At 37.1% G+C, this 16,645-nt stretch overlaps 1 protein-coding gene across 2 annotated transcripts in view; it reads right to left on the bottom strand.

Annotated features, from left to right (window-relative positions):
- SMC3 (structural maintenance of chromosomes 3) overlaps window positions 1–16,205 on the bottom strand; it is a 33,098-nt gene extending 16,893 nt beyond the window's left edge. The window contains exons 1-15 of one of the 2 annotated variants that reach the window (XM_006778705.2): window positions 16,046–16,205; window positions 14,950–15,025; window positions 12,977–13,015; window positions 10,299–10,366; window positions 8,560–8,631; window positions 8,111–8,190; window positions 7,775–7,853; window positions 5,737–5,854; window positions 4,642–4,817; window positions 4,060–4,140; window positions 3,301–3,465; window positions 2,494–2,615; window positions 1,063–1,276; window positions 713–816; window positions 429–528 (exon numbers count right to left, since the gene is read on the bottom strand). In XM_006778705.2, coding sequence (XP_006778768.1) covers window positions 429–528; window positions 713–816; window positions 1,063–1,276; window positions 2,494–2,615; window positions 3,301–3,465; window positions 4,060–4,140; window positions 4,642–4,817; window positions 5,737–5,854; window positions 7,775–7,853; window positions 8,111–8,190; window positions 8,560–8,631; window positions 10,299–10,366; window positions 12,977–13,015; window positions 14,950–15,025; window positions 16,046–16,060 — 1,509 coding nt within the window. In that variant the 5' untranslated portion in view covers window positions 16,061–16,205. The remainder of the gene's footprint in view (window positions 1–428; window positions 529–712; window positions 817–1,062; window positions 1,277–2,493; window positions 2,616–3,300; window positions 3,466–4,059; window positions 4,141–4,641; window positions 4,818–5,736; window positions 5,855–7,774; window positions 7,854–8,110; window positions 8,191–8,559; window positions 8,632–10,298; window positions 10,367–12,976; window positions 13,016–14,949; window positions 15,026–16,045) is intronic. The other variant, XM_015557993.1, reaches the window with a different exon arrangement.
- Window positions 16,206–16,645: the final 440 nt, after the last annotated feature.

Here is a 16,645-nt window from a genome sequence, read left to right as displayed (position 1 = left end):
TCCAGGAAAAATAGAATCAGGGACATAGAAAGGGAATGGACTGACTATTCTTGGGGGGAAAGGGGTGTGGGAGATGCAGGAAGAGATTGGACAAAAATCGTGCACCTATGGATGAGGACAGTGGGTGGGGAGTGAGGGCGGGGGTGGGGCAGGAACTGGGAGGAGGGGAGTTATGGGGGGAAAAAAGAGGAACAAATGTAATAATCTGAACAATAAAGATTTAAAAAAATAAATAAAAATAAAAAATAAAAGTACTATCATTAATAGCATGCTTAAACAATACCCATAATTTCATATTTATAAGACAAGTGATTTGCACTCTACTCTTATTTATTTCCTGGAACCAATGACCTACAGCTTGAAAGCTAATTTTCATGTGATAGCAACTGACTCAATGTAAACTGAGGTAATGAAAAGAATCCGCTCACCTTTCCTGTTGCTGCTCTAAGAAGTTGCTGTTTCTTTTCAAGATCTTCTCTTTTAGCAGCAAGTGCTTGCTGTTCTGCATTCTCCTCTCTCCACAAGTAACTAACCAATAAAAATTAGACTGTCTTTAATTTCAAAAGCATTAAGAAGGCGCACTAACAGTCTACAAAATTTAGAGTAAAATAATGAAATCAAATGTATTTGAATAATTTTAATTTAAAGACCATTTAATAGTCAGCTAGTTAGCATTCCTCCAAAAAATTGACATATTTTAGTCTATACTAACTTTCTTTCACTTTGTAATTCATCTTTCTTATTTTTTACTTCATAGTATTTTCTGTCCAGTTCTTCTACTCGAGCTTTGACTTCATTAAGGTCCTGATCCAGTTTCTATGGAAATAAAAATAATTCAAATTTAAAATTCAATTTATTTCTCCCTTCCTCTCTAAAAAAATCAATAAAAACAAAAATTACCACATGTATAATATTAAATTGTGCTGGTCTTTTTAAAATTAGTGCCTGTCTTATGTATTTTAAAAGTAACATGGAAACTGTTAAAAATAAAACTTAAATAGGTAAAACTATACATTTATCTCTTTGGAAAGATTTTTACATAATAACTGTAATAGTTCTTACATTATACTGCTCCAAATTTTTCTCTTTATTTGCCTCAGTGTCCTCCAAATCCTTATGTATAGCAGCAATCTGTCTTTTCTTATCATTAATAGCTTGATCTAAAGACTTGAGTTCCTTTTTAATCCATTTATCTCTTTCTTCTTTTGATGTAAACTGGCTTCCTCGACCCTGCTTTGCATAAAGATCCGTTCTTTCCTGGGTAGCTTGGGCCAATCTACACAAGACAAAAGAGAATGGATTGAAAAACAGAACAGGAAATAAAGAAGTTTAATTGCAATCAATACATCAAGAGTACATAGAGAAAATAGCCATCTAAAAATTCCATTAAAAAAGGTATTAAGTATAAAAAGCAACTGTTATCTGATAGAGAGAGCTCCTTGGGCTAGTACTATAATAAATTTACTTCAAAATCACAATTTAAGTCAGGTAAAATAGTCCATACTTTAAGAATTTCAGATAGAGCCAAAACCGGTTTGGCTCAGTGGATAGAGTGTCGGCCTGCGGACTGAAGGGTCCCAGGTTCGATTCCAGTCAAGGGCATGTGCCTGGGTTGCGGGCACATCCCCAGTGGGGGGTGTGCAGGAGGCAGCTGATCGATGTTTCTCTCTCATCGATGTTTCTAACTCTTTATCTCTCCCTTCCTCTCTGTAAAAAATCAATAAAATATATTTTTAAAAAAAAGAATTTCACATAGAAAATGTCTTCACTCTAGGTTTGCGATAGTCGGTAAATCTAGACAATTCTAGTAACCCATTCTCAGGAATTTTCAAAAATGCTCCAACTATATTTAATTATATAAACATTTAAACTCCTTACAACTAAAGATACTATAAAGGTTAAAAGGCAAGAGAGAACATTCAAACCACATAAAATAAATATTAATGCCTATATTACATAAAGCAATCCGATACAAAAGAAAAAAAATTTTTTAAAGTGCAATTCACTAAAATGAAATATAAGTGGCATATAAACATGATAATGCACTAAATCATGAAATCAGCAAACACTGGCAAGTCCAATCTACAAATACACACTAAAATGTCTAGCTGTTAAAACAGCATTGAATAAAAAAAAATGGCAGAATAAAACATGAAGTAACACGTCATTTGGTGAAAAAAACGAACACGAATTATTTAAAAAGATCCAACATCTAGCTATGTTATTTTAGACATGTTATTTAACCTACTCGAGATTCAAGTTTGTCTCATATGAAGTGGGGATAATGTGGTTCTCTTAGGGCCTTTGAGTAGAAAGAATGTAGACAATATATGCACAATAATGCTTGGCCCACAGTATTTAACATTGGCTATTACTCTCTAACGTAGATTTAACTTTTGCCTTTAATTCTGTGCCTTCTAAACTCATGACTATTTAGGTTCTAGAGAAAACCTATGCAGAAAGTTAAAAGTTGTGGTGAAAAAAATCCCAAACCTAGCAATTCCTCGCTCTTCTTTTTCTTTTACACTGTTGAATTTGGGTTCTGTTTCTGCCAGTTCTTTCTGTTTTTCTTCTATTTTTTCAAGCAGCTTCTGCCTCTCTTTTAATAAGCGTTTCTGTAAATAAAGCAAGATAAATAAAAATACAATCTGCTTAAAAATCTTTAACTTATATTTCTAACATAAAATGTTTTCTCATGAGAAAATTGATCCTGCAACCCAAAACTAATTTTTAAACGTAAGAAACAAAGAGATAGTAATGAGTTGCTATGTGAGTGCAAATTATTTTAACCCTTTGCAGTCGTATTAAATTTGGACATGGGTGTCATACTGGTCAGAATTAATTTCCATTGAAAGAGCAGTGATACATAACATGCAAGATTATGAAGGATAAACAAGATTTATTACTCTCAAAAGGCGACTGACTCGCCACGGTGTTTTGCATGGCGAGTGTGGAACTACTGCGTTTGTTTATATTGAGTTTCGATATCTCCGATTTGTCGGGGCAATGTTTTGGTTAGTGACAAGGTGGCTTAGACACTTAAGAGCTTTCAGAGAAATTATGAACTGATACATGAATGAATAGAGTTAAGATTCATAACGTTCCCTGCTGTGGTGGCTGAGAGCAGACATACGACCGGAACGGTAAAAAAGCTTTCATGGCTGAGAGTAGACAAATGACCGCAAAGGGTTAATGTGCCAAATATTATACAAAAATTCAAGCATGCACCCATCACAGAAAGGACTCTTAGTCCTCCTCATCTGAACATTTATGTCTTTCATTTTTAGCATTTTAACTTACCCTTTGTTCACTATTGCCTGCCAATTCATCTTGTAAATCCTTTGCTTTAAGCTCCAACTTAGTCCTCTGCTTAATTTGTTCTTGTCTTTCAGCACTGAGCTGCTCCTTTTCTTCTTTCATAGCTGAAATTTTTGTTTTCAGTTCTCTAACTTGGCGTTCAATGTCCTATTCAAAAGTTTCAAATAGAAATGAGTTGGGCAATTAGAAGTACAACAGCAGAATTACACCACTAGAGGCCCGGTGCACGACATACATGGTGGGGGGAGGTGCCTCTCAGCCCCGTCTGCACCCCCTCGCAGTCTAGGAGCCCTGGTGGGGAGTCCAACTGACGGCTTTGGCCCGAGGGGAGCAGGCCTAAGCCATCAGTCGGATATCCTCAGCGCTACCACAGAGGTGGGAGAGGCTCCTGCCACTGCCACTGTGCTCGCCAGCCGTGAGTCGGGCTCAGCGGTGCTCCCCCTGTGGGAGTGCACTGACCACCAGGGGGCAGCCACTTTGTTGAGCACCTGCCCCTTGGTGGTCAGGGCATGTCATAGCAACTGGTTGTTCCGCCATTTGGTCAATTTGCATATTAGCCTTTTATTAATACGATTAGTTTTGTCCATTTTTTTTCTTTCATTTACCCTTTCAGTACTCTGTGTTTCCAATACTCAACCCCAGTGACAACCCACTTAAAGTTATCATTTCCAATTCTTGTACAAAGGTCCTACTGTGGTAAAAAAAAAAAAAAAAAAGCCTAGGTTTAGTTTGTAATCTTACCTCCATTTTATCTCTTGCATCCTGCTGGGCATCTCTTAATTGTCTGGATTTTTCTCCACTAGTTTCTCGCTTAGCAGAAAGCTAAAAACAACAACAAAACCAAGCTATTATTTTAACTCATCTTGTATTTATTTAATTTTTTAAAATACCTAGTTAAATTTTTAGATACCTGCTAAAATTATCATTTACATTAAAAAAATTTTATCAGAAAACTTAGTGGTTTTTTTAAAATAGAAAATTCCCTAAAACAAATTTTTGTACAAAATGTCAGCAATAGTAATTACAAAATATATTTTTAAAAGCTAAGAAAAAAATTCATAAAACTTTAAAAGGTGGCTTCCTCTCATCTTGGTCTGAGACCCCACCTGATTATATTTCAGATATACAGCAAGGCCAACATGGGCCTACACATTTTTCTGAGAATAGACCGAAAGAACAAATTTGCTAACTAATAAATTAAGGGGTTTTCAAATTTAATTTTCTATTTAAAAATCATTGAAAAGTATAAATAGAGCATGAGTTTAACACATTCATAGTAATAAAAAGTAATCTGAATTTAAGTGGCAAAGGTAAATATTTTACCTCATCAAGTTTAGCACGAGTCTCGTTAAGTTCCTGATTGTAAATGGTATATTCCAGGGCTCGTCTCATTTTATCCCACTTCTGATACTGAGCTAGTTCTTCCTTTTCTTCCTCTAAGGTATGTAATCTCTCTTCAATGTATTTTAACAACTCATTGATTTTCTCCCGCTTGCCCTCTTGAAAAAAAAGGGGGGGGGGATGAAGGAGTTCAATACATTTTTATATAATATCTCTTCTCAAATATACCATGAGTTAAACTTAATCTTAAGAACTACAGCATTATTTCTTTGCTATTATGGGATAATCAAATCTAAGATAACAAAATTGCAATTATGATGCTTTATTAGGAAAAGCAACAGAGAGCAAACTTACACATGGTGACACTGATTCTCATATACATGTGGTAAGGATCTCAGTTTAAGCCTCCTTTAAAAGCTTAACATTAAAAAACACAAAACCCTACTAATATCATTGGTGACACTGATTCCCAATTTTACAATTATAGCATTACCTATAGCTGCTACATATTGTATGCCTATTATATTCCAATTGTGCTACTTTGTTCCTCTATTCACCACTATAAAACATGAAAAAGGATTTTACAGATAGGGAAGCTTTGAACTAGAGAGATCAAGTCTAAAGTTACAGTGTCAGTTAATTATTAGTTAGATTTTGAATCCAGGACTGACTCTAAGCTATGACAGGACAGAGCACTTGAAGAGCAAAGTGGGTTTCCACAATAAATGCATTAATGATGAGTCCAAATTCGAAGTTTTACATTTACTTGCTCCTGAACCCTTTTTTTTAAGGAATACATCCAAATTTGTTATCTCACACAGAATGATGAGGACATGAGAGGCACAAAGTAGTTGATCTAAAAGGGCATTACTATTTCACAGTAACAATTCTTTATTCAAATGAATCAATTGGAAATCTCAAACCTTAAATTGCTTAAAACTAATTTTCTCTCCATTCAACATACAGGCAAAGTAACATACACTATACTCCTGAGATAGACAGAACTCCTTTCCATTACAATACAATGAAAAGTAATTCACAACAAATAGAAATAAGGTACAATCACATTTCTTTTACCTGTTTCTTTCATTAAAGAAATACTTTCTTCTTTTCGTTCATCATATACTCTAGTACCAGCTACTTCTCTTAATAGTTTTAGTCTCTGAGAATCTGGTGCTGTTGCCATTTGGTTGATCTAAAAATTTTGGAAAAATAATTATTACAGCACTACAGACTGCTCTTTAAGAACTCTACGTTGAATGGGTATTCACATAAGTTGAGTTCACTAATATCATCTGTACAGTACATAAGTATACCTATATACCTGTATTTCCTTTTACTTAAGTGAAATTTACCCAAAAAAATCCCAGCTATATATTCCTATGTCTAATTTATGATAAAACCCTCCAAATTACAAATGACAGAGGAATATCCCACCATCTCTTTTTCTTAGTCAATTTGATAAGGTATAAAAGATGAGATTCATTCTAAAGGAACAAAGTATTTTTAAGAGGGGAAACCATAACTCACTAAGCATTTTTTTTAAAGCTATAATGATACTTTAAAAGTGTAACAAAAATGGTATTCTTAAAATATAGATTAAAATAACTGTCTCACAGGGGTAGGGTGTATTAAATAAAATAAGCAAATACATCTTTAGTATCTCACAAATATATGGCAAAGAAAATACATGACAAAGAGTGATAAAACCTAATTACCATGAAACTTTATATAACAAGCATGAGTTTCACATATTCTTTAAAATAAAATTAAGTGCTAAAGGTAAAAAATGCTATCACTGCATTAAAAATTCAAGTGACAGTTACTTTAATACTTTTACACAAAAGATAATCAGCTCTGAGATAAGAAAAAATGGTCTGTCAAAAGTATACACAACAAAAGTATATGCAACAACAAAAAATCACCCTTCAAGTCCTTCTCTTTAGGTACCCCAATTAAGCTTGTTCATTCACTAAATTTACTCACTTAAAACATATTTAATGAATCATTACAACATACATGCCACTCTGCGGGGCACTGGGAAAGAAAACAGTGAACAAAACAGAAAAGGTCTTGCCCTAATGGAACTTATTCTAGTCGAAAGAGAGGAAATAAGCATACCATCACAGTATAACACAACTGCTATGAAGAAAAACAAAACAGAATAAAGAAATAAAGCATATCGAGTAGGAGTGAAGGCAATGCTTTTGTAGATTAAGCAGTCACAGATGGGTCATATGAAATCACACATGAGCAGAAATTAAAATAATGTAAAGAGACCCATGTTGTATGTGTGAAGGGAAGACTCAGATAATTGCTATTTCAAACCAGCCTCCTTTTTAAAAACTTTCTTATAAACCATCTTTTAAAAAAACCTGTTCTTCTGGTATCACATTTCCCAAAAGGGAAACACCATACCCTTCCTAATCACTTCTGAATGCTAACTTTCCAACACAAATCTAAAAAAGCCTTTACTATATGAGAAGTGGACATTTGTTAAGAACTTCCTCCTAGTCCAAGCAAACATTACAGAAAACTTTAGGACATTACAGGTACGTCCTAAGAAAAATTAATTATCTTAGATATAGTTTAAAGTATATTAGGAAATCGTAGAACAATCGGCTAAAGTATATAGAAACTAAAAACTATAATGAATATAATCTCTATAAGGAAAATAGTATGTATCATTATGGTGAATTCTAATAATGTAAGCGTTTTAGCATTTTAATTTTGTGATATACTTCCAGAAAGTAATATTTTCAAATGTGATTTTTACAGAATTTCCACAATATTCATAATTTATGATTTTAAAAGATTTCCTAAAACCTACATGTCTTCCAGTGTAATGTACCTTAGAAAGTAATACAGGTCACTAAGGAAAGAAGATCCATTTAACCTCTACTGAAATACTTCCCATCCCATTATGCAATGGATCTACTTTGTATTTTATAGCCACATAAAAGGTAATACTAACTTCAATACAAAATAAATCAATGCAAACATGACATAAGGTATATTTTCACTTCAACTTAACCACTACAATAAACCAAATCATCATTCATTGAATATACTCAAAAACCCAGTTCTATTAAAAAAGGACATACAATTTTTTTACCTTTCCTTGTTTAACAATATAATAAGGATTACTTCGAGAAAAACCAGCACTTTCAAGGAGATTCATCACATCATTTTTCCTGTTGATAAAGATTGAAATTTCAGATAAATGACAAAAAAATGAGTACACTAACTTTTAGGTTAAGGGGCATGAGGGAGTACAGAACAGTTATTAAACCATCTGTTGTATTAGCCTCAGAGAATCTTCAGACTCTTATGTTCATGCTCTAAATACTGATTTGTTGAACATAAGTAAATATACCTCTTATATTAGACAAGTAAAAAAATACTTTCACTCTGTTGTAAAGAAATAACAAATGTGAAGAAAAATGCTTACGTGACCATTTTCTTGTCTAAGAAATATTGATCCTTTTTGGCGCCAATAACTCTTCGAAGTGAAACTTCCTCTTTATCAATCTAAGAAGAAGAAAAAAGTAAAAGCCCAGAGTTAATTTAATAGTAAAAGTAAAAAATTTTAAAGGTCATTTTAGAGTCCCTAAACCTAACAATTATTTTGACATTTCAATCTCACTACAGGTATGCTATGAATACTCAATTCTTATGATAAAGACATTTTTTTACAACAGCTTGAACATTCCCACTTATTTACAAGAATGTTCATTATAATTTTAAAACAAAGTTAGTATGTAAACTGAATAGTAACTCTGGCATAAACTAAATTATAATAGCTTACATAAAGCTATAAATAAATGTTTTAAAGCATAAAAAAATCAGCTGCAACAATAAAATTCTCAACATTAATAAAAAGAAAAAGCAGTTACTCACTGGCAACCGGTTGTCTGAATTGTCAAAAATAATCTCCACAAAAGCAGAAATAACACGAGGACCTGTACCCTCCTAAAATATGAGATAAATTTTAAATTTGTGGTATTTTCAAATACTTTAAACACATTTCAAGTTTAGTGCATGGTAACAAGCCTGATTCAATGGAGAAAAATTTCTACCCGACTAGTACATATCTCTCTTGCCAAAATAGCAAAGATACTGGATTTGGATAGTAATATTTTTTAACCAAAGGCTTTTGATTCTGAATGAGAATACAAAAGATGTTAAAGTTAGGTCCTCATTAGAGCACAAGACCCCATAGACACTAAGTTCTACCTACATGATAATATCTAAAACACTTTTGAGGCTTTTCTTTTACAGACTCATCTTAATGCTGGAAATGAACCCTAACAAGTCATAGAACTATTGAAACTCTGTTTTTTAAACATTTGAGATAGTCCATGTTTTAAATCTGCTAAGAAAACGCATTTAACATGTGTCACATTTAAACCAATTTATGACCCAACCACTTACATAACCAAGTCCAGGTAATTTCCAGATTCTGGACACTGGTATCATGTAGTGATTCAACACATGGAGAATATCTAAAAAGATGATTCTTTTATTGCCAATCTGAGAAACTTAAACAGAAATTTTTCTATAAGGAATTAGTCCGGATTACTGAGCCAAAAATTCAAATTTGGGGAGTAGGGTAGAGAGATATTTAAAACAAAAAAACACTTCCTAGGTGGGAGAGACATTATTGAGATATATGGAGGAATCTTGCTTTCTGGTCCTTAAATTATAAGCCTTATTCAAACTAGAAATATAAATTATATTATTTTATAATAGTCTTTTATAACTTTTATCCTAAAACTACTTTAGTTCATTATTCATAAAACTCTAATGAAAAATTATAATAATTTTCTTTACACATACTTCTTTCATGTTGGAAAATGTTAACATTTATATGGCTAAAAACAGTAGCAACTTTATTTTGCAATGGTTGCTTCTATATGTTTCCATTTAACTTCTGGTTCTGAGTCTCAAAGTTCCTAATCCCCAATATCAAACTCTTTTTTCTCCTCGGCAAACCTTCTTCTCCAGCTTTACCAGACAATATCCTTAATAAAGAATTTATATTTATACGGAAGACATATCCATCTATAGACAAATCCTACAATTTTCTTATCATTAGATAAAAATTAAAGCTTTATCCTACATTAACATAACAGATTAAATTTTACAGCAGAATAAGAGGCTATATCATAGTCATAAAGGATCTGAAACCTGAACAAGTAATTTATCAGGATTGACAATGTATTTTAAAATATATATACTGTTGCCTTGGTGGGTGTGGCTCAGTTGGTTGGAGCATCAACCCATGCACCAAAAGGTTGCAGGTTCGATCCCTGGACAGGGCATATTCATTTGAGAGGCAGCTAATCTATGTTTCTCTCTCTCTAAAATCAGTAGAAACATATCCTCAGGGGAGAATTAAAGTAAATACATAAAAAAATATGTATGTAAGCTGACCCTTAAATAATGTGGGTTTGAACTATCGACCTATGCAGGTTTTTAAAACTGATCTGCACATGTTGTTCAAGGATCCACTGGTGATTTGAACTCTGCATATTTGGAGAGCTGGCTGTAGTTACATGCAGATTTTCTCCTGAAGGCAGTGAGTTGTTCAAGGGTTAACTGTAATATCAATAATGTCTTAAAGCAGCCTCACTCACATGCAATAAAGCCAATCGCTGTTCCGGACGAAGATGACTAAACTCATCACTGAGAACAAATTGAATTGCTAGAAAAACAAAAACATAACAATTAATACAGTCTAAAATGAATTTATGCCTTACTAATAATTTCCCATATCTTCATAGAATATAGTGTAGCAGGTAATGAACAATGCAGATAAAGTAGATTACCTGCTTCATATAAACAAAAAAAAATGCAGATAATTTGCCTGTATTTCAGACTAACAGCTAGAAGATGATGATATAAGAAAACTATTGCCGAAACCGGTTTGGCTCAGTGGATAGAGCGTCGGCCTGCGGACTGAAGGGTCCCGGGTTCGATTCCGGTCGGGGGCATGTGCCTGGGTTGCGGGCACATCCCCAGTGGGAGATGTGCAGGAGGCAGCTGATCGATGTCTCTCTCTCATCAATGTTTCTAACTCTCTATCTCTCTCCCTTCCTCTCTGTAAAAAATCAATAAAATATATTTAAAAAAAAAACACTATTAAGAAGTTTTCACTGAACCTGGTTGGCATGGCTCAGTGGTTGAGCGTTGACCTATGAACCAGGGGGTCACAGTTCGACACAGGTCAGGGCAAAAGCCCAGGGTTGTGGGCTCAAACCCCAGTGTGGTGTGTGCAGGAGGCAGTCGACCAATGACTCTCACATCACTGATGTTTCTATCTCTCTCTCCTCCCTTCTTCTCTGAAATCAATAAAATATTTTTTTAAAGTGTTCACTGAAACATTTAAGGCAATAAAATAAAAAGAAAATACAAAGGTAACGGAAGAGACAAGCAGAACTAAGGTCTACTTCTTAAAGTACTCACTGACTTGTTAGGTTAACATTATATTTGCTTTTACCCACTAGATATAAATGTTACATATTATTTATTAACAAATTAGAATACATTCCTACAATATCCTTAATTGGATACTTTGTCAAAAGAAACAGATCTAAGTAAAAATATAGGGAAATGCCCTGGATGGTGTGGCTCAGTTAGCTGGGTGTGGTCCAGTACACCAAAAGGTTGCCTAGCTGGTGTGCTCAGTGGTTGAACATGGACTTATGAACCAGGAGGTCACGGTTCAATTCCCGGTCAGGGCACATGCCTGGGTTATGGGCTCAATCCCTAGAAGGGGGCGTGTAGGAGGTAGCCCATCAATAATGCTCTCTCATCACTGACATTTCTATTTCTCTCTTCTCCCATCCTCTCTGAAAGCAATAAAAAAATTTTTTTAAAAATAAGATAAACCCTGGCCTGTTTGGCTCAGTGGATAGAGCGTCAGCCTGCAGACTGAAGGGTCCCAGGTTTGACTCCGGTCAAGGGTATGTGCCTTGGTTGCAGGCACATCCCCAGTGCAGAGTGTGCAGGAGGCAGCTGATCGATGTCTCTCTCATCAATGTTTCTAATTCTCTGTCCCTCTCCCTTCCTCTCTGTAAAAAATCAATAAAATATTTTTAAAAAAGATAAAAATTTAAAAACATATGTATATAGGGAAATGTTTCAGATTCCCACCTTCTACTCAACTGCTTCAACAAGGAGTCACTCCTACTTCCATGTAGAGCACTTAAATGGACCACCCTGATCTAGAAATAGAACTCTTTACCCAGTTGTTCTGTTCCCAGTCCACCCAAAACACCTTTGACAGTGTGTGTGTGTATGCATGAATGGGGGTGAAGGTGAGGACTGGCTGTCTTTTATAATCACCTTGGGGATGGGGGTGGTGGGTGGTGGAAGGAAAATGAATTTAAATTGCCCTCATTCCCGAGATTATGAAATACTCATTTCCACTCCAAGCCACTCTCCTACCATCCCCAAATCACTACACTGATAGGATGTAGAGTAATACCTTTTAGTTTTACAAGCAGACAGGATAGAACTTTTGCTTTTCTAAACCGACCCTTTTCCTCAAATACTACCCAACTAAGAGGTTCAAAAATTTTCCAACTCACTCCTTATATAGTCTAATTCTGTTAACATGATTTTTTCTACCCAGAGGATTTGCTGACAGAGACATTACTATACTTAAATGCATTTTATCTTTAACCCTTTGTGGTCCAATGTTATTTTTGGAATTCAAACAGTCTGGTCCAAATTAATTGACGGGATTGAATGTTGAACTTTTTAATGTTCTTATTGCTCGACGTTGGACCTGCTCCTAGCGCCTGGTCTGTCGAGTCATCCTCGAGGTTGGACCGAAAAGGGTTAAAGATAATTTTCAAAGTCCTATTTACTATCTGCAAATTGATAATAGTCTTGTTGATTTAACAAAGTTTTTACACCCCTCCATCCTTTATAATAATAATTGGTTTAGAGCCCCGGCTGGTTTTCTCAGTGGTTAGAGCGTCGAACCTCAGGTTCGATTTCTGGTCAAGGGCAGGTATCTCCGTTGCAAGTTTGTAATTCACACAACTCATCTAAGGCGGGCAGGGTGAACATCTCTGTTCCTAAAGTGAAAAGAGTAATTTGAGAGGCTAAGTGTTTTGCCCAGTCTCACAGAGCTCATTAATCACTAGGTATAGAGTAAAACTAAGGTCCTTACACTCTTAACTCTGTAAACTACAACCCTGTATGAAGAAGTATTTCTTGGATTTCATGCAGACATAATTTCAAAATGAACTATCTTAAGATACCGAGGTTTTAATATATTTAGAATGCAAAAAACAATACTTACCATAAAAAAAGTTACTTTTTCCAGATCCATTTCTGCCCACTATAAAATTTCAAAAAGTATATGTTATTTTTATAAGAAACTATAAAATTAAAACTTTACTGTATTAGAAAATTTATAAATCCAAGTTCCTAGCATAACATCTTAATATATATTAAATACAACAGAATAGTGAACAAAAGAAATCAATAAACAAAACAGCTTTAATCACCAAATGAGTACAATTTTTATATAGACTTCAGATATCTTTTTCTTTAAAGAAAATAATTTCATTGTTGATATTTTTGCCCTTTCCCAATAGTTCAGATAAAAGTAACTAAATACATTGCCTGGCTATTATAACTTATAATCATTAAAATGTACAGTAATTCTATTTTAATGTATATAAAGTATTTTTAATAATGTAAAGATTCACATATTACATTTTTAAAAATACTTGAATTATTTCAAATTCTCCAACTACTCACATGTTAAACAATATATATTATTAATATCATATATTAATGATATATAATATATAAATGTAGTTTCATACTCATAAAAGTATAGACAACTGTAAGGTATTGTTTTTTCTATCTGAATTCAGAAATAAGCAATCCTATACATAAAAGGGTAGCAAATGTTTCAAGTTTAATGAATTCATTTGAGTGTTTTGTTTTGAAACATTTTCATTAAGATTCTTAATCTTGACCAAAATATGCTGAACAATTTAGCCTCAAAGTTATCACTTTACTACAAAGTAAATCCTAAAGAGATCATTTATGCCAGAAAGTAATGAAGTGTTTTTAAAAAGAGGCATATAACAGACACAGAGGCCAACTTGAAGCGGCTTCCACTAGTTAAATCTAGGAGAACATGGTACCATAATAATTAGAACTAGAAATTAGTGCTGGGGGGAATAATCCATGAGTTCATACTGACAATAAAAAGATAAGCAACCAAGAAGGAATGACTCTTAGTTGATCATGGTAAATGTGAAAGGAATACTGGAAATGGGAAAAAATCATTTGAAACCATCAGAATTAAGAATTATTAACGGACACAAATGTAGAGGAAAACTTTTATAAAGATCACCATCTTTGCATGTTCCAAAAGCATCTCCCCATTCCATAGTATTTATTAGTTGCATGGGAAAAACATTAACTATACAGTAGAAAAATTAGACACTACCTTGACTGAGTGATCAAAAGTAACATCAGTAAAAGGCAGATGACACAATATTTTAATAAAACAATGTTATAAAAGACAAAGAAACACTGTGGAAAGGATCCACCTTAAAGGAACCTAAAGAGACATGACAACTAAATGCAATGCCTGATCCTAAATAGATCCTTTTGGGAGGAAGGGGGGAGATGCCAAAAAGAGCATTTCTGGGTCATCAATTAACTGGAAAATGAACAGCAAATGACTGCATTGATGTTAAGTTTACTCAGTGGATTAAATATACTACGATTATGCAAGAGAATATCCCTTTTCTTAGGAAGTTTGCATTGAAGTCTGCGGTAAAGTTCCATGATATACGTAACTTACATCTAAAAACTCAGAACATCAAAGTCACTTGTGCTGGCTCTGAGCACAAGGAGCATCACCACCATTAGACGCTGGAGACTGACTACTGCAGGGCCATCACCACTGGCCCTCCACCCCCCTGCAGAGCTGCTTTCATTCAATCTCCCCAACAGCCCCATGAATGGGTCATTACCTCCACTTCACAAATGAGAAAACCAAAGCCCTTGGAAGAGTGAACAAGAGCACAAGCCAGAACTGGGATTCGAATCCCATTCAATTTTGCTCCAAAGTTTACGACCTTCCCACCAAGCTCTGTGATCTATCCTCAGACATTATGACAGGGAGGCAAGAAATCTGAGAACAATGTCATTTGTGGGGGAGGAAAAATGCATACAGTTATGTATACGCAGAGATAATTTCGTCTCCATCAGCCCAGGTACAGGCAGAATTTAAACACGAACACTTACCAATCACATTATGTTTTGAACTGAAGGGATCTACAATTGTCTGATCTCTGTAACTCCGAAAACCCTGGATGATAACCTAGTAAATAAATAAAAGGGATTTTTTTTTTCAGGACACACACACACACACACAAAGAAATGCAAAGTTCTAAAAACGTTTTCTTTTGCACTTCTTGCCCTCTCTGGTGTCTCCTTCAAGACAGGAAACTGTCGATTTCTCCCCAGAAGATTTCACTGTGGAAAGCGGCGGCGATGATAAAAACCGTCGGAGAACACGCAGTCCGTTACTCGGCGCCCATCGCCGTGTGTTCAGTTTTCATTCGGAACCGCCTCGGGGCGTCCGGACACCACGCACCCGTCAACGCGCGCCGGAGCCCCAACTGAAGGGCTCACGTCAACATGCGTCAAGCAGGCAGGCTGGTCCCCGCTCTCCTGAGTCCGAGGGGAACACGGGACAGCCCCCCAAAGGGAGGCGTCGCGGGAAGGGGGCGCTGAGAGCCCAGCGCTCGCCCGTAGACCGCGGACCGGCTCTGCTCCGCGCGGGCTCCGGCGCGGGAAGGCGTTTTGACAGGAGTCAACAATGAGGCGGCGCCACACCTTCCGCCAGAATGAGGTCCCTCGGACTCCTCCTGTCAGACCCGGAGGAGCAAGGCCCCCGGGTAAGCTGACACCCACCCACCTGTGCCCCCAGGGGCGCCCTCGGGCGGGGAGACACATCTCCACACACGCAAGAGGACGACCCGCGCGGGGTTCTCCCCGCAGGACCGCGAGCTCCCCGGCCGCCCCGCTCCCGCTCCCCCCTCCCCCGGGAAGGCCCGATCTCCCCACAAAGCCCGCCCCGCCGCCCTTCCACACCTCCCCCAAGTCCTTTCTCCTTCCAACAAGCGCCCCGCACAGAGGCCCGGGCTGCACAGGGACGCCCCAGACCTCAGCGGCCCCCGCGCTCCGGAGCGGGGCCTCTCTCCGCCCCCCAGGCCCAGTCCACCCCAGGTCCCCCTCAGCAGGGAGAGGTGAGGCCGCAGGTCGTACCGCGACATCCCCGCCTCCAGGAACGGTCCTCATGGGCCCGTGATGGGTGTGAGGGACGCACAGGCCTTACCTGCTTTATGTACATGGCTCCGGGACCCCAGCCGGGGAGAAGGGCCGCCCGTGAAGAAACAACAGTGCGGCCGCGGGGTCAGGTGAGGCACCTACGGGACCCCTCCCCCTAAGCGCCCGTCCGTCCCGCCAGCCAAACAAAATGGCGTCGCCCAGGGAGGCGGAGTCCGCGCCTCGGACGGAACCACCCTCGTTTTCCCAACAAAGCGTAGGGGGAGTCCGGGTCAGGTCTGCGATATCTGTCTTAGAAAAGGAGGCTTCTCCGGCGTCCTTAGGTGGATTTGATTATTAAATTTCTATCTGTAGCTGAAACTTGGCTGAGGGTTGGTCGGAAGCTTCATTCAGTAAAGTCTTGAACGTGAGGTTGGCTCGTATTCCCTCCGAGCGTGGAGCCAATGGTTGCGTCCAGAAGGGGGGAACCTTGGGCGCCAAAGCCGAGTATGGAAGTCGGAGAACCAGTAGCTGTGCGGGCCGGTGGTCACGTGGTCTCTGGCTGTTTAAAAATGCGGACCGGAGGCGGCTGCGTTGTCCCTGGACCCGCAGAATGCCGCTCGTCTTTAGTACAGCGTACGGAACCCTCTCTCTCTCTCTCTCTCTCTCT

This window comes from Myotis davidii, unplaced genomic scaffold (genome assembly GCF_000327345.1).
Source record: "Myotis davidii unplaced genomic scaffold, ASM32734v1 scaffold107, whole genome shotgun sequence".
Taxonomy (NCBI): Eukaryota; Metazoa; Chordata; class Mammalia; order Chiroptera; family Vespertilionidae; genus Myotis; species Myotis davidii.
Note: the sequence above shows the minus strand (reverse complement) of the source record. Positions and strands in the feature narration are given on the sequence as shown.